The sequence below is a fragment of the Echeneis naucrates genome, chromosome 9, assembly GCF_900963305.1.
Source record: "Echeneis naucrates chromosome 9, fEcheNa1.1, whole genome shotgun sequence".
NCBI lineage: Eukaryota > Metazoa > Chordata > Actinopteri > Carangiformes > Echeneidae > Echeneis > Echeneis naucrates.
The window spans coordinates 6,159,432-6,180,022 of record NC_042519.1 but is presented as its reverse complement, the minus strand read 5'-3'; the positions used below and the strand labels follow the sequence as shown (position 1 = coordinate 6,180,022).

The window sequence follows — 20,591 nt, the reverse complement described above, 5'->3', positions numbered from 1 at the left end:
TCACAGAGGACAAGCTGTTCTTATTGTCCACTCAGAGGACAAAGTACCGTTTAAAATAAAGTGCAAGGCACTGACTTAAAATCCTCCATGCAAACATGGCATACAGACCACCTTCTATTTCAGAGAAAATAACATCCAGTGCTGCTTTAACTTGGGCTCATTATGGTGGAAGTGGGTTCCAGAGCCAGGAAGTTTCATTGCTTTCCAAATAAATCTCGCTAAACAGAGCTGTAATCCAAATTCCTCGTCTTGTGGAGTCCTCTCCAAGTCCTCACATTACCTGAATGCTTGCAAAAGCCAGGCATAAACGTTATGCTATATATATATATATATATATATCCTTCTAGTTGTTACTCATTACAACATTTGTACCAACAAAACCAAATGAAGTAGCTGGAGAGTAACTTCAAAAGTGGGTGGAAAAAGTCTATTTCTTTCCGACAGAGCTGCTCATTTTCACCCAGCACAGACCAGTTTCTGATTGTTTCCACATAAAAGGGCAAAGCAGCTCTCAAATTCAAACCAGCTCATGAAAAATTATCAAAAACGAATGAGGCCCTTTAACATTCCTGCAGGAGTGACACAGAGGGTTTTCATTACCTTGCTCACTGCTAGCAAATCTAAGACATCACCTTTGATTATGTTACATTGAAGCTGGCAAGGGTACAATCAGGGGGTGCTTGGAGTGGGTGTGATGGTCTGTGTGCCACTCAAAATTGCTGGTTTGATTACAATAGTATAATGTGCTTTGTTTGTTGAATCATTTAGATAACAGGGATATCTTCTAACCAATCTCCTCAGTGAACAGTGGGGGAAAAAAGGCAGAGACGGACACTCCTATTACTGACATGTGGCACTTATGTCGGGTGATCAGCTCCTCAGCTGTGTGGAAGGAGGTACTTGTCAATGAGCGTAAACAGCTCTCTTGGTTCAGTTCTCCAAGCTAAAATACCACCAGCCCACTCCCCCTCCAACCCCGACACCCCATCTCCTTGTGCTGTGTGGCGTCAGCTGCAATGAGCTCCAGATGTGGCCTGGCACCCCTCCAGTCACGGTGCTGGATGTGGTTTGAAGGTAGTTTGGAAACACCACCCACCAGCGGGCCCAATGAAAGTTCCTCAGACTGCAGCGAGAAGTTTCTGCCGTGGCTTCAGCATTTGTGCGGACTGCAGAAGCGCAGAAGAAGTGCACATCTGTGGATGGCTGAGAGGGGAAGGTATCCGCCTCTTGTATGTGCATGTGTTACTTATTGAACATGCTTTGAATAAGTAAGTGAGACAACAGTTTAAAGTATTTCCATCTGTTTGAAGAGATATGGAAATATCAACATCCTTTATTCACCCCCAGGCTCTCACTCTTTCTTCCTTTTGCCTTTAAATCCATTAAAACAATTACTCAGTCATATGCTCAGCCTCTGATAACCTAAGAAAAGATGAGTCACCTTAGTGACAGTAGAGAGACAAAAGCTAGGTAGTCCTTTAATGAAAAAAATTGAAACATTAAATTAAAATATTCCAGCTAAAATGTTCTTTAAATCTCCTATAAAATGTCCTATGGTGGAACAAAGATTTTGATTAGCTTATTGTAACCCTATCAGTTAGAATGAAACATAAAGGGGCATCACAAAGATATGACAAAACAGGAGCCAGAAGTACTAAGTAGGTGCAATGGTTGTGTGGTTTCAGTCCATTACCCCTCCACAAATACAGACAAAAATAATCAGCCATCAGCATCTGTCTCAGTAGTGATAAGTGTAAATACTTTCACCAGCAGATGCAGGTCACAAGTCTTAAGAAACATACATACAAAGACATGATACAAGTACAGCAAAAGCAGTTCAGACTTCCGCCAGCAACAATTCTCCACTAACATATTTTGTGGGATCCTTTCAAAAGACAGAGCCAAATTTTCCAGTGTCATAATAACTTGGCAATTCTAACTGCTTAGAATTTTTTTTTTTAATCTTTTGCAGTGTTTGATTGACTGGTAGGGTTATTAATAAACATAAAACAATCCGGTGAGTCATTGATATTTTGATTAAACCTTTATGTGCATCCATGATGCTGTAAGAGATTGATGTTTCTCTCTCTCTCTCTCTCTCTAAGAGTTACTCAGTTTAGTTTTCCAGCAATGGGCTGAGAGGATCGGATGAGGTCAGTGTGTAGAAGCTGCCAGTTAAATCTCTTGGCGCACCGAAGGAAAAAAAAACAAAAAAAAAAACAGAGGTTGGTTGTAAGACAATGGCTCCCCCTGCTGCTAGAAAGAAAGAAGCCTGCAAGAATCACAACATTTAACTGTTCAATGCCTGAATATTCAGAAATTATTTTTCTTATTATATTTACATGGCAAATGTTCGAAGTACAGAGTCAGTACTGATGCATTTTGGGTAAATGCTGGTGCTGGCAGTGCAAATGCTTTAGAAACGGTTTGATTTGCAGCACTACATTTTACTAAGATTTTTTTATGTTGCTATGAACGATGCTGGTGCATTGATGTAAGTGAGCTAATAACAAAGAAAAAGATCAGCAGTCAACAAGACCTTGTGCTTTTTTAGCTGGACTCTGGTTCCTGTCCATCACTCACTCACTGCATGCCAGCTCTCTCCCTGAACTTCATTTAAAAACTACATAATGTTTATGTACCATTTAAGGCTGATCAAGCTGTGATGTGTCAATGTGCCTACACACGATCAAAGTCTGACTATTCCGCCATTAACCCAATGTCAGTGGTGAAGGTACACTGTTGATTGTTGTTTTCTCTTCACTTATTTGCTGTCAAATTTACCTGCTTTATTACATATTCATGATAACAATACCTGATGCACTTTTTTCACTTAAAGGTCATGATCTATGAGTAGAAGAATCTGGAAACGGAAACCACTGTATTAAAATAAATCAGAATTTTATTTTTACAGCTCCCTGATAATAGTGCAGCAGTAGCAATGAAAAAGTGAAAAGACGAGTCAACTGCATTATTAATACCCAAACAGTAGCTCTTTTTGACATTCGGCTGAGAAAACGAACAGTCTGATGTAGTGAATCCAGGTCAGGATGATCTTGACTACAGTGGACCTCACCTTGCACGTTTTGAAGTCATGTCATGTTAGATATTAGCAGCTCAGCATGCTCCAGATACAGTGTGTTGGTTGTCACCCAGGTGGTTTTAAGAGGTCCTGCAAATCTCCCCGCTGTGCCAGCTGATAGGGCAGCTGGTGCCTTTTGTTTGCCTGGCTGCAGAGGGCTGGACAATGCTCAAGAAGAAGCTGACACACCTCTTTGTGACCCTGTTCTGCAGCCTTCAGTATTCAAGAAGTAGCAAACGCGGGTACCAGTTAGATGATCATCAAACTGTATCTCTGTGGATGGGTTTGATTATGTTGCTTGTGGCACTTCCGTACCTTATGTAAAGGGGACGCACCATCGTCATCACAGAGCATTGAATCTGCCCGGTGGTTCACAAGGAGTCTCACCACTTCCAGGTGACCGCAGTAAGCTGACCGATGCAGTGGTGTGGCACCGCCTGGTGTCTGGGGTGATGCACAGGCACCTTTCTCAAGAAGAAACTTGCACACGGCATGATGACCACTGCGACTTGCATAGTGCTGAGAAAAAAACACAAAGTTATAAGAGAATTTATAAACAGGAGAACAGCGGACACAGCACTTATTGCCAAGACGTCTTTCTGAGCAAGCTCACCAGTGCCGTGTATCCAGATGAGTCTCTCAGGTTTGGGTCTGTGCCTTTCTGGACCAAGGACTCAACCCTATCCAAGTCCCCATCCATCGCAGCAGACCAAATACCTGCACAGAGGATTGACACAACCTGTACTGTATAAGGGGCACATCAGTCAAGTCAGGAACATAGATACATTTTAACAGAAATAATTACATGAAAAAGACGTATGCCTTTGTATGGAGAGAATATATTAAAGCAAAGAGACAACAAATGTAGAGTATATACCATATCACTCAGTACTATGGTTTCTCTCTGCCACCACATTCGTTCACACAATCGCACATGAACGCAAACCTCGTTCAAAATCCATTTCATTCAGGGTCTGGTAAACACTGGGAGAGGACACAGGGTAGGAACAGCAGGAGCAGCGCTGTCTGTCAGCCGCCATCGTGTTCACCAGCCTGTCAAACAGGATATGAACTGACCACGATCGAGTCAACGCTGAAGCTGAAAACCGCTACTGCTTTAATTCACAAACATGAATTACAATGAATAACAACACGCTGTTCGACGGGACCGTGTTTCTTCTTCTCTCTTAAGCGGCCGACAACTAGCTAGCTTCAAAACACACGAGCCCACAAATAACTGACACAACTGCATATTTGAACAACAGTCATAGGTATCGTATGCTGGAGTCCTGACACATTATACCGTTAGTCTTCCAAACAAAACAAAAACAGCAACTTTTCGTTAGCAGCAGCAGCCCAGTCAACGTAGGAAGATAACGTGCATACGTATGAACAATCTGACCAATCATGGAGCTGCAGTCACAAGGCACGGTTCAGGGCCTCTCGGTCGTTTCCCCAGATTTCATTTATTTATTTATTTAAACAAAATCTCATAACTTCTAATTTTGTGCGGCGTACCGGAGGAATAACGATTATGATGGGTGTACCAATGCATTTTCTTAAACAACCACTCCATGTATTTATACATCAAGAAGCCTTACAAATAAATTGTAATACTAATGATTGATACTCACATTTTCATTCCTCTTGGATTCCCAACATTGTCAGAAATAAAATGTTGGCATCTGAGTCACTGTTAATAAATATAATAGAATATATTATATTATAATATAATATAATATTCGCAAGCTCAGGTGTGGATGTACATTTATACCCACATTGACATCGATAAGGCTGTTAAATATTTTAAATCCCACTTTTCCCGCTGGCTTATGAAGGCATCTTTTGTCTCGTGTTTTTGTGTGATGCAGTTAGCTAGCCAGCTTGATTCGGCAAACAAGGAGCTGGCTAAAGCGACATTATCGTTCAAAATATAGCAAAGAACCAACAACCAAAGCGCAAAAAGAATGAGAAGAGTTACATTATTTATTAACGGGACATCAAAAAATGGCAAGGTGGGTGTTAAGTCGGGCTGCTCAGTGTTGTAGCTCGGGCCGCAGAATGACTGGCTTTTTCCACTCAACATACGTGTTTGATTTCTGGATGTAACTGAGTAACTGTAACTACTGTGAAACTACTGCAGGTTATCAGCAGCACCCAGATACGGTTGTAGTTGGTGCTAATCTGTATTACAACATTTTAAGATGTAAGATTGACGAAACTGTTAGCTCCCAGCTAACTGGGACTCATTAATCTTCTATCATGCAGGAGTGGCCCATTTTGTTTCAGGCTTAAATCCCTGACAACCCATTGTTTGTGTGTTTGTGTGTTTGTTTGTTTAGGTTGTAGCAGTGTACGGGACCTTGTCCGACTTACTATCCGTAGCAAGTAATAAATTAGGAATCAAAGCCTGTAGTTTATACAACGGGAAGGGTGGCCTTATAGATGACATTGCCCTTATAAGGTAAGAGCTCATACTAATAATAAAGATGCTGTTAGATCATAGCAGACATGTCAGTTCACCGTGTCTCTCTGTGTTTCTCACAGAGATGACGACGTGCTGTATGTGTCTGAAGGAGACCCATTCATCGGTGGGTGCTGTTGAATTACATCCCCTCACAGTGAAAGTGTGCACATGGCCTCAGCATCACTTTCTTCCTAATTTTCTTCATACCACAGATCCCCAGAGCGAAGCCAAGGTTAGAGCTGATCCGCATGGAGCACACACCGATTGGCTGACCCTAAACATTGGTGGGCGTCTCTTTACCACCACTAGGTATCTATGGTTTTACTGCGGTGTTTACTAGTTACACACACATCACAAAATACTTGACAGCCAGATTACATAGCGTATGTTCATGCAGAGTCCAGTGTTGCTGACTTTGTTTGTATTATGTTCAGGAGCACTTTGGTCAGCAAGGAGCCAGAGAGTATGCTCGCTCACATGTTTCGAGAGAAAGGCAAGTCATGACTAGAGTGCAGACTAACTGGTTAGCAAGCATTATTGCGTATTTAATTTATTTGAATTATATTTTTGAATGTGTCCTGCCAACGTCTGTGTGCTTCAGATGTGTGGGGGAACAAGCGGGACAAGCATGGGGCTTATCTAATTGATCGCAGCCCTGAATACTTTGAGCCTATTCTCAACTACTTGAGACATGGCCAGCTCATTATCAATGAGGGCATAAATATACGAGGTGAGCTTGTGATACATCCTAAACGGTGAAATCTACCTTAATCAATCTGATCTAATACATCCTGATGAAAATAGAAATTTAGCACTGTTTGTTTTCAATGTCTTCAAGGTGTCCTTGAAGAGGCTCGGTTCTTTGGAATTGAGCAGCTGGCGGAACAGCTGGAAGTAGCAATCAAGGTAATTTGAGATGTGGAAAGCAATCATCTCTCATCTTGTAATGTGATCCCGCTCTTGAGTGCATTATGACTTTACCTCATTATTACTTTTTAAACAGAATGCACAACCACCTGAGGACCACTCTCCCATTTCCCGAAAGGAATTTGTTCGCTTTCTTCTGGCTACACCAACCAAGTCAGAGCTACGCTGTCAGGTAGATTTTAATGAAAATGTTTTCATTTCTCTGGTCATTTAACAACCAACATCTTCATTATACTCCATTTACTATTGGGCCCTGACCCTCTTGCTGTTTTTAGGGACTTAATTTCAGTGGAGCTGATCTCTCCCGACTGGATTTGCGCTACATAAACTTTAAAATGGCCAATTTGAGCCGGTGCAATCTGGCACATGCAAACCTGTGCTGTTCCAATCTGGAGCGAGCTGATCTTTCTGGAGCCAACCTGGATGTAAGTCTGGAAACCATTTTCTTGTTGGTATAAATAATTCATGTGTACACACAGGAAATGCAGAATGTACAAAAACATGCTCCACTGCAGGGAAGGGAACGTCATAATTTTATCTTTATTATTTTCAATTGTTGAACCTCCTGGTGGTAAGCAGTTGAGCTCATTTGGTTGGCCATTTAACACCTGCTAGGTTGGAGCAAAGGTCTTTCTGCTATGACTCACAGTTATAGTATCAAGAAAATACCAAACAAATTTTGATTTACCAATTTACCAAACACTATTTTTTTTTCTTAAGGCCCTCAAAAGCTAGTACTAGTACTAGTACTAGTGTGGATGCTGGCTTTAATGTACTGAGAGTAATGCATTTTAAAACATAGATGTAATCTCAGTCTGGTAATTTAATGCATTTCCTCTATGATACAACTTCTTTCCAAATTTGCATGAGCAATAAAGTGCAACTTTGGTTTATGCTTGTTCTGCGTCTTGAAGGGTGCTAATTTACAAGGAGTGAAGATGCTCTGTTCCAATGCTGAGGGAGCTTCTCTCAAAGGATGCAATTTTGAAGACCCATCTGGACTGAAGGCAAACCTGGAAGGTAATTTGCCACAGTTTTTACATCAAAGAAAACATTGGCCTGCATTTGCATTCATGATTTCACTTACAAATGTTTTTGTAACCAGGTGCTAACCTGAAAGGAGTTGACATGGAAGGGAGCCAAATGACTGGGATAAACCTGCGTGTGGCGACTCTGAAAAATGCAAAGCTGAAGAACTGCAACCTTCGTGGAGCCACCTTAGCAGGGACTGATCTTGAGGTGAGCTAAGGCTCTCACATTGCTTTCCTCTTGAAAATATTCCATAGGCAATTTTATTTATAACACCTTCATAGAAAAAGATCTGAATATGATGTGCATGTTCTGTTTATTTGTGGCACATCCCAAAGCTTTTTTCTTTGAGAATCAGCAGCAGCAACACAAGGTTGAACCCTGCTGTAGATGGCAATGCGGCAAATGGTGGATACAAATCTATTGGCACTTCATATTCTAACCTTAATATTGTTTAGGCTTTTGTCCTAGTAGTAAGCCACTGCCCTACGCCAATGAATAGTTGATTAAAAATGATCAGCATCAACATTTTGGTAACTGAGATTTTAAAACAAAAATGAGTTTGTTCCAGCTTTTAAAATGTGAATGTTTAAGAAAATTTTGGTGGCATGATTATCCATTGAATATATTTGTGTTTTAGACTGTTTTTGTACGGAACACACAGTTTGCAGTATGTCAATTTAGATGATAGGAAATTGGAGAATAAATTTTTCACCATGTTCACTATGATGACTCACTCAGTATTTAGTCATTATTATTAAAGTCATTACTTGTTACTCTACCCAGCACATAATCTGGCATGAAATAACCAACAAAATGTGAATATTAGAATTACTGCCTCTGGTTTCAAATCCTGTGCCTGATGTGTGCTGCTACCTGTTCTTTCTGATTGGAACATATTTAGTCCCTCTTCTTTACTGTTTTTAACCCTGCTGCAATTTGCAGAACTGTGATCTCTCTGGCTGTGATCTACAAGAAGCCAACCTGAGAGGGTCCAACGTAAAAGGAGCCATTTTTGAAGAGATGCTGACACCTCTGCACATGTCACAGAGCGTTAGATAACTTAGCAAACTCCTGCAAATCCACTGTGGGCCAAAGCTGGATTCTACAAGGCTCTTTTCCTCCCGTTAAACTCTGCCATACTACCCTCTTATAAATGCCCCTTTACCTGTCTGCGGAACAGGTAGTTGTATGCACATCCCTGGCATTCCACCAATATTATGTTCGCTTTAAATATCTTGCACTAGAATTTATCCAGGGTTGTTCATGTATGTTTGTATGGTAGGATGTTCATCTGCATATATCACCAAAACAAAGTCGTGTTCCTAGTTTATGTATATGTGCCTGGATGCAATCCAGTGACTAAACTGACATGTTATGTTAATGGGAGTCATAATCATATTATCGTTGTGTGGTAAAGTTCAGAACACTGAACTTCATTGAATGCTGCTGTAGCAGAAATTGAAGGGTCATTTACCAATAACTGTCATTATATATTCTGTTTTAAGTATGTAACTTAATATTTTGCTGTGTTCAACATATTATAAAAGAAGCAATGCAAGCCAAAGCCATAAGATAGCACAGTCTAAAAGGCTAAAAGTTATGTTAGTGCACCATAAAACTATGCTGCAGGCTAGGTATTAACACAGCTTGGGTATGCAATACATAATTTACAGCTGTGAGGTTTCTCCTTTACTACTTTTAAGTACTGTTTTGTTTTTTTTTGTTTGTTTTTTTTTTAAAGGCTTTCCCAGTTTTACGCTCTGTGAATCTACCTCTTTATTTTTTATCTGGTGTGTGAGTGATCCACAGTGGCATGCATTTGACTGTGGCAGTGGTTATGTAATGTTTATGTATGTTTATTATTCTCACCATTATGAGGAAATAATCCAACTTTGTTGTGCTTTAACAGAAAGCCATTTTGTCTGTTCATAATGTCGAAGTGGGTTTATCTGGAAACACAAACTGTGTCACAATGTATATAATTTAATCATGCTTTGAACTTATTTGCACAAGTATATGTTAACTTGTAACATGTTATACCTTTTCACCAAAAATGTTTGGTGCTTATTATTCTATGTAAATCAAATCAAGCGCTTCCAAATCCCCCCCCCCCCCCCCCCCCCCTTCAAAAAAAAAAAAAAAAAAAAATGTCAGCTGCTTCATCTAGGGTCTCTCTTCTTATGGGACAGTGTCCATTTGCATGTGTGAAGAGCTATACTAATCTTTGACTGGTGAAGCTAGCTGTAGCTCAAAGCTGCTCTGATGCAATACTATTCACTCAGTTCAATAGTAGGTACCCAGCCTGTGAGAATGAATGATGAAGGCAATCATATTGTGTATTTCACCTTGAGCGTGAAAATCAATTGAAGAGCTATGGTTATTTATTTTAATACATCTCACTGAATGCAATATACAGTAAAGCTTGGTTTGTGTTGAGAGAGGGAGTGATGTTGGTCTCCCTATCTGATTATTGCACTCGACTGTGGAAATATATATTTCCATAAATGACTGTTATAATAAACTACAATGAAGAAGAAGGAGAGATCTTTGTTTATTTTGTCAGCACAAAATGAGTGTTTTGGTACTTTTGAGTGTCTTCCACACTCATAGACGTACCAGAAAATGACTGGAAATAACTGAAAATGGTTGAGGGTTTGTGTCCCAAGTGACAAATTCCTTTTATGGACAGGCCAAAATAACACTGTTTCCCTTAAAACAGCTCTGCGGGTCACCGGTAAGTGCTGTTTAATCCCACTTTGTGAGCACCCCCACGTAGCGAAGTGTTGGGTTAAGAGTGATGGAAGGATCAGAGGCTTATATAAACCTTGGAAAATAGCTTGCTTGAGCATTTACAAAGAACTGAAGAGGAACAAAGCAGAGATGTTTGGCCGATTTCTACACAGAAGGTAAATAAATCAGCGATGAGCTGAGAACTAACAGATAGAAGAGTCTGGTGTTAAAATAAATAAAATGAATGGCATGTGTGTCGGGGTAAAATGATGTTTTTCTTTCCTCAGAATGGGTGTGAAAACATTGGCACTGGGGCTGCTGCTGGTGGGAACACTGGTGCCACAGCACTGCTGTCAACACTGGTCATATGGACTGAGCCCAGGAGGGAAGCGGGAACTGGACAGCTTTCCAGACACACTGGCCAACGTAAGCATTTATCAGTCCCATGAATCTTTGAACACTTTATGTTCATCTTTTCTCCTGCACGTACTAAATGTAAAGTTTTATCTTCAACAGATAGTTGAGAGTGTTCCACATGTGGATTCACCCTGCAGCGCTCTGCAATGTCCAGGGGACTCTCCTTTGGCCAGGATTTACAAAATGAAAGGATTCCTTGTAAGTTTTGTTCGTTATTCATTCTGTGTGTGTTTCTTCTCTTGATGCATCTATTAGTACTGTCAAGACCACCAGAGCTCTGATTGAGTTTTTCCTCTAAGATTTAGCCTGTTGTTCTCTTTCAGGGCAGCATCATGGATCGGGACAATGGACATAGGACATATCAGAAATATTGATCACCTGATTGTACAATAAATGATTATACTAGCATAACAGAATTGCTGTGGTTATTGGAAGTCATAAATACAAGACAGACACATTTAATCCTCTAAAACTTTTCTGATCAATCCCAAAATATTTTTGTGCTGCGTATTTAGTAAAATACGCAGTTTTATGTCCCAGCAGTATCAAAGCTACTCATGGCACACAGCGCAACACAGCACCCAAGAAGCCTTTTCACTGAGTGATACACACATTGCCTTTGACAATCCCTTTTATGGATGCAAAATGGAAAACCTAATTTGTTTTTGTTTCAGTTTCAGCTGATAATAATTTCTGCAGTGAGAAACAAAGGTAATACAGTGCAATGATGTGTGCAGTCAAAAACTGGAGCCTATGTGCTGGTGGTCTCTGAATGAAGACTTCATTATATTATATTATAGATACACGCTTAAGCCACACGCATTGCCAACCTTTGTTTTCATGGTGACAACGTCCACAGAGAAATAAAACCCAGCCAAGTACAGTACTGTCTTCAGGACATTTGCTATGATGACACACATAGACTCATAATGTGAAAACACTGGTAACAACATGAGCTATGTGAGCACAAAAAGATGAGTCACAGATGACACAACAGTTTTTTTCTTGTATACCAGATGGTTTAGTAAAGGGTTTAGAGCAAGGGTCTATGTAATCAGTATTTCAGTGCGCTGTATGTTATTGTGCGTGTAAACATTAAGACTAGGTCTCCCCAAGCCTTTCAACTTCTCAAATGACAAGACTGTTAATATAGAAACACTTGAAAAAAGAGAGAGAGAGACAATCCAGCAGCAGAGAAAACTGTGTAAAGTGGCAAAACTGTACAAATACCAATTTTGCCAGGCGGGTGAAGGGGAAACATTTATTTTTTATAGTTAAAGTTAGAGCAGTGGGCTAAAGACTTCATTTAGTCCGCGATAATTCTTGTGTGTGTGTGTGTGTGTGTGTGTGTGTGTGTGTGTGTGTGTGTGTGTGTGTGCATGTGTGTAATTCCAGTGTTCCATGATATTTAGTGAGCACTTTGGTTCTACTATCATGTTTCCATGCTAGAGCTTTCCTCTGCTGCAGCACTGAAAACTCATCTTGAGTGGAAATTGGCATCAGCTACTGGATGAAATTGGATGGATGGGTGGAAGTTCAGGGAAACTTGCTCATATGTTTTCACCCAGAGTAACAATTCTACATTGCATAGAAGGACACTGCCTTATTTAAAAAGGAGATTGCTGGTTGTGCTCTAGTTACCTGAGTTTCACTTTCCTCAGCATCCTTGGAAAACCTCAGTTTGAAGGAGCACAGTGGTATTTACCGCCTGGGAATGTGACTGACGTTGATAGAAGTGACCCTGACCCTAACCTCAGTGGACAGGTTCGCTTTGGTTCTCCTTCGCAGTTCTTTCTTTACACAGTCACACACGAAAGTTTTTTGAAACACTATGTTAACTATATCAGTGATTAGTTGCCAACCACTGTGCTGCAGCACATTTCTGGACTAGTGGGATTCTTCAAATGTCCATGAACTCCTGGGGTGGTGCTCATGCCACCAGGTTTGCCTGAAGTAAGCCTCTGCTCCACTGCGATCATCACTCTCCAGTGCAGTACATACTGAACCACGTCTTCATTTACCTTGAAGACTTTCTAATGTTCTCAGAGACTCCAGAGGAGCATTTTCATCACGTCCTGTCCATTATTTTATTTTTTTTTTCATCATGCAGTGCCTCCTTGGGAACTCCCTCTTTGTGAAAGCAGTAAAAGTTCCTCGCTTCTAGTGTCTCCTTCTAGTGCCAGATGATCCTCCATTAGGGCTATAGGGGTTTCCAAGTCCATTGAGTGGACTGCACCCTCTCCAAATCCACAAAGCGCATGCAGACGGGTGGAGCAAACTCCCATGCTCCCTCCAGCACCCTTGTGAGGGTACAGAGATTGTCCAGCAATTCATAAGGTGAAAAACTCCATTGTTGTAAAACCTCCAAGACACCCAGCTCTATCTATTCACAATAAGTGTTGTTGGAATTGAAAAGATCCTCAAAGTATACTTTCCAGTGCTCAACCACTTTCTAAGTCAAGGTCAGCCACTCCCCATAAACCCCATAAATGGTGTGGACATAGTTTTGCTTTTCTCACTTGAAGCACCAGATGGTTTGCCAAAATTTCTTTGGGGGAGAACAGAATCTGGTATGCTGGTAGCTGTCAGTTGCATCAGAAGTCTAACGACTTATTTATACTCAAGGCATCTGCTAGCAGACACGGGGAGTGATCCCGTGTCTGCTAGCAGATTTGGTGATTTCCACCATGCCTAGCATCGGATGTATTGTGGCCATAGCTCCAAACTGTCACCACAATGGCAATGTAAAACATAGACTCAAATTCCATGTCCAACAAATGTAAAAGTTCAGTTTGCTCAAAAAATACGTATTAAGCCTATGGTTATTAATTCTTATATAGTATTTACATATTGCGGGGTTTATTGCATATAAATATTTACATATTTACGTTTTCATGCTAACAAGCAGCAGACATAGTGGATAACATGGATTGATTTTAAATGTAGGGGATGAGGGGGAGGAGTGGCTGTTTGCCTCACTCTGAAATAGTCACCTCATTTGGAGCTTTCTATGGTGATTTATCCAATCCACAAAACCATATGCTGAAACATCCAGCAGGTACTCACTGGAGTATATAAAGTAACATGATATAGATAAAACTTTGGTGTTCAATATTAGAAAAAATGTCATGTGCTTTATGCAAGCACATGGCCTCTTGTATCGAAAAAGTTGAGTTAATATACATGTGTGGATATACAGTACCAGCCAAAAGTTTGGACGTACTTTCCTTTTCATTTGAATGAGACAGTGTGTCCAAACTTTTGACAAGTAGTTTCTTATATAAGATAGATAATAATTCTTTATTAGTCCCTCCACATGAAAATTTGAATCATACATGTAAGAAAATAGAATCACAGATAAGATAAGGTATAATAAAGATGCATACATGTATGAATAATTCTACATTTATTCAATTTTTTAAAATAGTTTTAACTAGATGAGACTTCAGCGGGCTGCCACCAGAGGGCATTAGAAACTAAGACGAAACTGAATCCTGTTTTCTCTTCTTTCATTGCTGTGATGAAAAAGATGAGCTTGTCAGGTTCATAAATTAATCTGCCGGAGAATCCAAGGTATCTAGACTCACACCTGTCTGTTTGACTGCTGCTGAGATTCAATCTGCCCTATTTTTCATAAGCCTAGATCAAATCCTGCCAACACTAATTTATTGTAATTTACTGTACTTTATTGTATTTGTTCACCATGAGTGAAGGTGATTTATTGTGTTGTAATAGCTTGATTTTTACTTGGCTTGTTTCACGCACACTCTACAATCTTTTTTGGATTATAAAAGTGATTATTCATCATTAAGATTTGACAGTGATACAACAGCCTGTAATATCCTGCTGACCAGAATATTGGGTGGCCCTGCTCTTATCTTCAATGGAAAGTGTATTTTTCAAAGTAGTTCAATCTATCTGTCTCTCTGACTGTTAGTCAGCAAACAAACACAACAGAAAATCACTTCCGTGGGTTTCTTCTTGTTGATGAGATTGCGGCGGCTTTCACTGACCAATCACTGCCACACCATATGGGTCAAGTATTGTCCTTTATTGGAAGTGAATTGATAAGGGATAAATATAAAGGTAAAAGCACAGGACATAAAATATTTACTCAGGTCAATACAGCTATGAACAGTAACTCTCTGCCCATGTACTCTCCATTTCAAAATCAAAGACAGCATATCACACATTGCACGCAGGGAGAGACATTATTTACATTTTTTAAAAAAGAAACACCAAAGCTGGGTCAAGCTGTATTATTAAAAGATAATAGGACAAGAGTAGTGGGTAATAATAAGTATGGAGAATATTAAGTAGTGCCTCTGAGTTTCACTCCGTGGCACTAATTTAGACAATTTCAACCTGCACTTGTTTCGTCTGCAAAGTAAAGTTGCTGCCAACAGCTGGTTATCTCAGCTTTACATTATAAGTAGCCTTTCTCTCTTTCAAGTTAGCGGGTAATCTTCAGGTGTCTTTGGACAATGTAGGTAAACCTAATTCCCAGCAAGAAGGCAAATATTAGTCTTTTGACTGTACAATAGATTTAAAGGGTGTTCCCAATTGCTGGTTATCTTAGCTTAGCATTATCTAGCCCTGTCCAAAGGTCAAAAAAAAAAAAAAAAAGGTAGAAGCACTTTCAGCTTCAGCCACTTATGATGGCTCTAACATTTGTCAATTTTATATTAAAACAATAAGTGTGAAATAAGTACAAGCAATGTAACATTAACACTGCGCAAATATAATAGATACTGCTCAAAAATCCCCCTTTTACTTTCCTGTGGTTACTACTATTATACCACCTTGAGAAGCTAATGCAAGTCAAAGGAAAGTGATTTCATTTGCCATCAAGCGTCCCCAGCAACAGACCTCAAATGTAATACTTTAATCTTTCTTTTCCTTCCTGACTTGGTTTCACCGAATTGGCACCAGCCTAGCATACCTCCTCTGTCAGTGTTTAATTGTGCCTTTAATAGCGTAGTGCTCTGTGTCAGTTTGAAGGAAAGACACCAAAAGCCCAGAGGAAAATGTAACCTGGCAACTAAAACAGGCCATGGGCTCGCTGTTTTCTTCCCACCAAAGGAAAATGGGAGGTCAGACACAAAGGGCAGGCTTCAGATTGTCTGGGAAATATAATAAGAGATGTTCTCTCTATTTATCTATCTATCATTTTATCTATCCATCCATCCATCTGTCTATCATTCTATCTATGCACCCATCCATCCATCCATTTGATGGTATTTTGCTTTTGAACACTGCTCATGCATGCAGCAACTAATCCTGAGGAAAAACCGCCCGACACCGTTCAGGGTGTTTCTATTCCTGTCTGTCAAGTCCGTGTTTCTTATGCAAGACCATCAGTGTGTGTGTGTATGTATGTTATTAATACTAGAGGAGAATCTGAGGAACTTGAGGACCAGAAATATCTCCCAGTGTAGAAGTGATATATCTAGATTTATTTATTTTGGAATCAGGTCTGACAAAACTTAAGGGCTGACAGAGCATTCACATTTTTATTATATCCAAACAAATAAATAGGTAAAAATACCCCCTGAAATAAACCCTCCCTGACAGGTCTGATGACTCAGGAAGAGCCGGAACCATTAGGCCAATCCAATAGAAAGATAAGACTACAAGGGAATTATTGCTGAACCTGATCTATGCGTTTGACCCTTCCATGAGCTATAGGACTATCTCTGTGTATCCTACCAATGTCAGTGTGTATAACAGTATGATTAGGATTCCAGTGTCTGCCTCCCTTTGACTTTTCATTTCACCTAAACAAAAAGATTGTTTCCTGTTCACAAGGGATCAAAGTGCACGGGGCCAATTACTTTTGCTGACATCAATGCATACACGGTATTTTGCTGAAAAATCAGTAAGCTATCTGTACATATTATACTGCAGACACCCTACTGTGAAGTCTGTGTATATCTTTTGTTTTATCTTGATCTTTTGAGTGTTGGCCAGGCAGAAAGATTCACACATCTTTCTCTTACAAAGCAATAGTGATCACTGATACATAATACAACATATAGCTACAATCACTCTCAACATGGGAACAAAGCAAAATGTGAAAAATTTCCATGCCATAGTAAGATTTATTGTGACTCAAGAGAATTTGATCCCTCAAAAGAATAGCTTGTGGAAATTTCTGGCCAACGAGGCAGTTCACATTGTTCCTGTGATCTTCTTATATGAGAAATCTCCCCATATTAAAATGCAGAAAGCCAATATGCTAATCTTTCTGGAACTGCTCCACAGGCAAGAAGAGTCTGGCCCTGTGGAGTCATTAAGTGTTTGTCTCCAGCTGAGCTTCATTTCAGAGCACATTAAAGTGCCCATAAACCCTTAACAGTTACTTGAGTAACAATGTACAATGGCACCATTTAAGTTCCATACATAGTCAAGTGTTGCTGGAGTCCATCAGCAGCTCCAACACCTTGGGTCCTTTATTCCAGACAAAATGAATACTGCTACTTCATTCAGTGGTGTTTTAAATGGAAATGGAAAGGCAGGTGAGAGAAAGTAAGTATAGGAAAAGATAAGGGATTGACAATTTGCAAAGGTCAGATTGGGCCATAGCAGCAGAGGCCCCCATTCAATTATGCTAACAAGCACCCCTGGGAGCTCCTTGAAGATACTCTGCATGGCTACGTGAAACACTGACTGTCCACAACAGGTCTGGCTTTCTTTAAGTTGTAAAAACATTCTACACTTAACTTCCTCACATCTCATATCAATGACAAAGTCCACAAAAGCAGAATCCTTACCTTTTCCCTTCCGCGTCGATGATATGGTTCTTATTTCAGAAAGATAAAAGTGAAGCTGTTAACATGCGTTCCTTCAGAATGAATATTTAGCACAATTCCCATTGATCTCTCACACAGATTTTTTCTCCTTACCAACAGAACACTGATTTATTCAACACTAGCAGCACATCCAAAATGTGTTGTGATCTGACTTTCTCCTGCATAATGAACACTCAGGCAGCGCACTAAGTTTGACCTCAGACAGACAAAAAATAGTTTGACATATTGGATGAAGAAGTTTTTTTTTTTTTTTTTTTTACACTAAAATATTACAAGTGGTTTCCGCAAATGTTAAGACACATCAGAGATATAATCTTGGAGCAGTAGTATGGTCTCAGTGTACCATTTTTTCTGTCATGGAAAATCAATGAATGGCTTAAAAGCTGTTAATGGTGGAGATGAACTGACCGACAGGGTGACGTTGAAATATAATTTCTTATTTAACACATGCTTCGGGACCAAGGTGAACATGAATGAAAAAAACAAAACAAAAACAAAAACAAAACAAAAACAAAAAACAAAACCACATGAGCTTAAGTACAAAAGCTTGTGAACCATCAAAACCAAATTTTACAGCACAAACAATATCATTAAAAATGATAGTGACTATTTTAATTTACTCTTTAAGTAGTGAGTAACAACAGATTTCCTGGGAGATATCCACTATGCTACACAGTGCTCTTTATTGCCGACCACACCATAAACTATGACTGACACATCTTTTACACATAAATTTAGAAATGTCATACATGGCAGAAGAGCCATGTTCTGGAAAAGTCCTTTACTGATGCTTTTATTTTGTTTTATGGCACTTGATTTATGGTTGATGTATGTAACATTACATGAGAAAATCATCCTGCGTACACACACGCACACTAAATCTCAGACCTAGGCACACAGTAGCGATTTATTTGACTCGTGCCAAGGTTCGTTTTGAAAGATCATTACATCGTTTGTGGTAATTTTAGGTAATAAGAAACGCATTAAGATCTTACTAGCAATGGACTAAATGAACGCCTTGAGCCACGTTTAATGCACTAATGTTCTCTCCTTCAGTTGTAAAATCGGCTACTCTGTCAGTTAACACATCACAGTTCACAATCCTTTGATATTTTCATCAATACTATTAACATGAAACTGAAAAAAGAAACCCACCCCAAACCGTTTGTCCTTTTCAGTGCTCCCCGATGATTCCATTGCTCTCATTTACAGCAGGTCAAAGAGTGAAAAGAAAAACCTAAAAGAACTGATAGTACTTGAGAAAGAGAACACATAACATTTGTATTACCACAATAAAGGCTTTCTCTTTATTTCTGTGCCCTTGGCACATGGCAACTGACTGTATAGCAATACAGTGGCAAAAGTGCTCATGTAAGGTGTCTTCTGTCACACAACAATATTTAGACTTGTCCAACCTTTGCACCACAATTTTGTTATCTACTTCCTCCTACATGTCAACTTGCACTGAATTGAGGGCGCTGTGTGTGTGTGTCTTCAGTGTGCACCCTCTGGATAGCTATTGTGTGGTTTATAACTTTGTAAATGTCAACCCTGCTTTGGTACACAATGAAGCAAGGAAAGCTCTAAAGGATGGCACAATGAGGGCTGCAGAGGCCCCAGTAGTTTTTTGTATTTCACTGAAAAGGCTGGGATTTAGGTATTGATGCTAATAGATCCATTGCTCAAGATCGACCCCTTGGTGACCTCTGTGCTGACAGTGGAGAGCGGGACCGTCTCATACCTTTCTGCCACCCCCCAGCAGCGGCAGCGCAACAGGGTGGACTTGAGGTGTTTCTGGAAATTGCTGTTTAGGAAGCCGTAGATGACGGGGTTGAGGCAGGCAGAGGCCATGGCTGTAAGGTGGCAGAGTGAGAATATGATGTCATGGCTACAGGACGGGATGGCCTCGTGGTTCCAGTCAAAGACGGTGTTGAAGACGTTGAGAGGGAGCCAGGAGAGGGTGAACACCATCACCAGTGCAAATAACATGGCGTTGATCCTTGTGGACCCCTTGTTTTTCTTTTGAGTGGTGTTCCTGCCACGCTCCACCATGTCCTTCCTCCTCTTTAGACGTAGGTAGATGTGCATGTAGCAGAACATGATGAGAATGAGTGGAAGGAAGTACTGGAAGATGACTAAGGAGGTGGTGTAAGCTCGCCGTTCCTCAACTGTTGGCCACCGTTCCATACAGACAACGTGATCACTGAAAGGCATGCTAAGGTTCTGGAAAGGTGAGATGAGCACACTGTACGATAGGAAAGGCACTGAGATTAGGCAGGCCACGATCCAGATGACAGCCACGGCCAGGTAGGACTGGCACACCACAGGCTTCCATCCAGTCGGGTGGACGATGAGCTGGTAGCGCTCCATGGCGATAAGGACGAGGGAAAAGATGGAGACAGTCACTGATATACACTGGATGAAGGGCGTCAGTTTGCAGAGGGTGTCTCCCAGGATCCAGTGGTCCATCAGAGTGTAGATAATGGTGACCGGGAGGCAGACAATGCACATGAGGATGTCAGAACAGGACAGGTTTACAATGAAGATGTTGGTGACGTTGCGCATCTCCTTGTACCGCATGATGACGTAGACCAGGCAAGAGTTCCCAATGAGACCCACGGCCATAATGGCACTGTAAGCAACAATGAGGAAAGTGGTGCCGCTGAGTGAGAGGGAGCAATCCGCTGGTAAATCCAACGGTATCTCTTTCGACAGGGCTTGGTTGTGGTTGGCGATGTGCTGAAGCTCCATGGTGGTTTTGCTGTGCTCACTTCAAAGGCTGGAAGCTAATTAAACTTATTTGTTGGGTCCCACCTGTTATAATTACTTCATGAATAATATTTGCATTTTCTTTTACAGCTCTCGTTCATCCTTAATCATTACAGCACTCTTCCATTTTCTACCTGAAAAAAAAAAGAAAACGAAAAAGAAATGAGCAGCCTGAAACTAATTTGCTGTCATAAAAAAAAAATGTGTTTTTCAAGTGAATTTCTGAGATATTTAAGGGGTTGGGTAATCTACCAAATTGAAATGTAACTGCAATGAGAAGAAAATGACCCAGAAAAAACTCATTTCATCGTTAGACTGTAACTCTTTCCTAATGTGGGGGACAGAGTGATTCTCT

General features: G+C 40.3%; 4 protein-coding genes across 5 annotated transcripts; 2 read left to right on the top strand and 2 right to left on the bottom strand.

Annotated features, from left to right (window-relative positions):
- Positions 1–2,896: 2,896 nt before the first annotated feature.
- ankrd39 (ankyrin repeat domain 39) lies at positions 2,897–4,442 on the bottom strand. Its single transcript, XM_029511345.1, has 4 exons — positions 4,029–4,442; positions 3,696–3,799; positions 3,398–3,601; positions 2,897–3,295 (listed from the first exon to the last, which is right to left on the bottom strand). The coding sequence occupies exons 1-4, from the start codon at positions 4,120–4,122 to the stop codon at positions 3,149–3,151; spliced, it is 549 nt and encodes a 182-aa protein (XP_029367205.1). The 5' UTR covers positions 4,123–4,442; the 3' UTR covers positions 2,897–3,148.
- Positions 4,443–4,954: 512 nt separating this feature from the next.
- On the top strand, positions 4,955–9,609 carry kctd9a (potassium channel tetramerization domain containing 9a). Its single transcript, XM_029510800.1, has 12 exons — positions 4,955–5,097; positions 5,425–5,546; positions 5,630–5,673; positions 5,762–5,858; positions 5,984–6,042; positions 6,151–6,279; positions 6,388–6,455; positions 6,553–6,648; positions 6,752–6,901; positions 7,391–7,496; positions 7,582–7,715; positions 8,451–9,609. Exons 1-12 carry the CDS (start codon positions 5,050–5,052, stop codon positions 8,565–8,567), a joined length of 1,170 nt encoding a protein of 389 aa, XP_029366660.1. The 5' UTR covers positions 4,955–5,049; the 3' UTR covers positions 8,568–9,609.
- Positions 9,610–10,350: 741 nt separating this feature from the next.
- LOC115048409 (progonadoliberin-1) lies at positions 10,351–11,029 on the top strand. Its single transcript, XM_029509856.1, has 4 exons — positions 10,351–10,414; positions 10,526–10,664; positions 10,755–10,853; positions 10,979–11,029. The coding sequence occupies exons 1-4, from the start codon at positions 10,389–10,391 to the stop codon at positions 11,027–11,029; spliced, it is 315 nt and encodes a 104-aa protein (XP_029365716.1). The 5' UTR covers positions 10,351–10,388.
- A 6,610-nt stretch (positions 11,030–17,639) lies between these two features.
- On the bottom strand, positions 17,640–20,348 carry npy8br (neuropeptide Y receptor Y8b). 2 transcript variants are annotated; one of them, XM_029510771.1, is made up of 2 exons: positions 19,134–20,348; positions 17,640–18,302 (listed from the first exon to the last, which is right to left on the bottom strand). In XM_029510771.1, exons 1-2 carry the CDS (start codon positions 20,216–20,218, stop codon positions 18,131–18,133), a joined length of 1,257 nt encoding a protein of 418 aa, XP_029366631.1. In that variant the 5' UTR covers positions 20,219–20,348; the 3' UTR covers positions 17,640–18,130. The 2 variants fall into 2 exon arrangements, with proteins under 2 accessions (XP_029366631.1, XP_029366632.1); XM_029510772.1 differs by having other exon boundaries at positions 18,195–20,348.
- Positions 20,349–20,591: the final 243 nt, after the last annotated feature.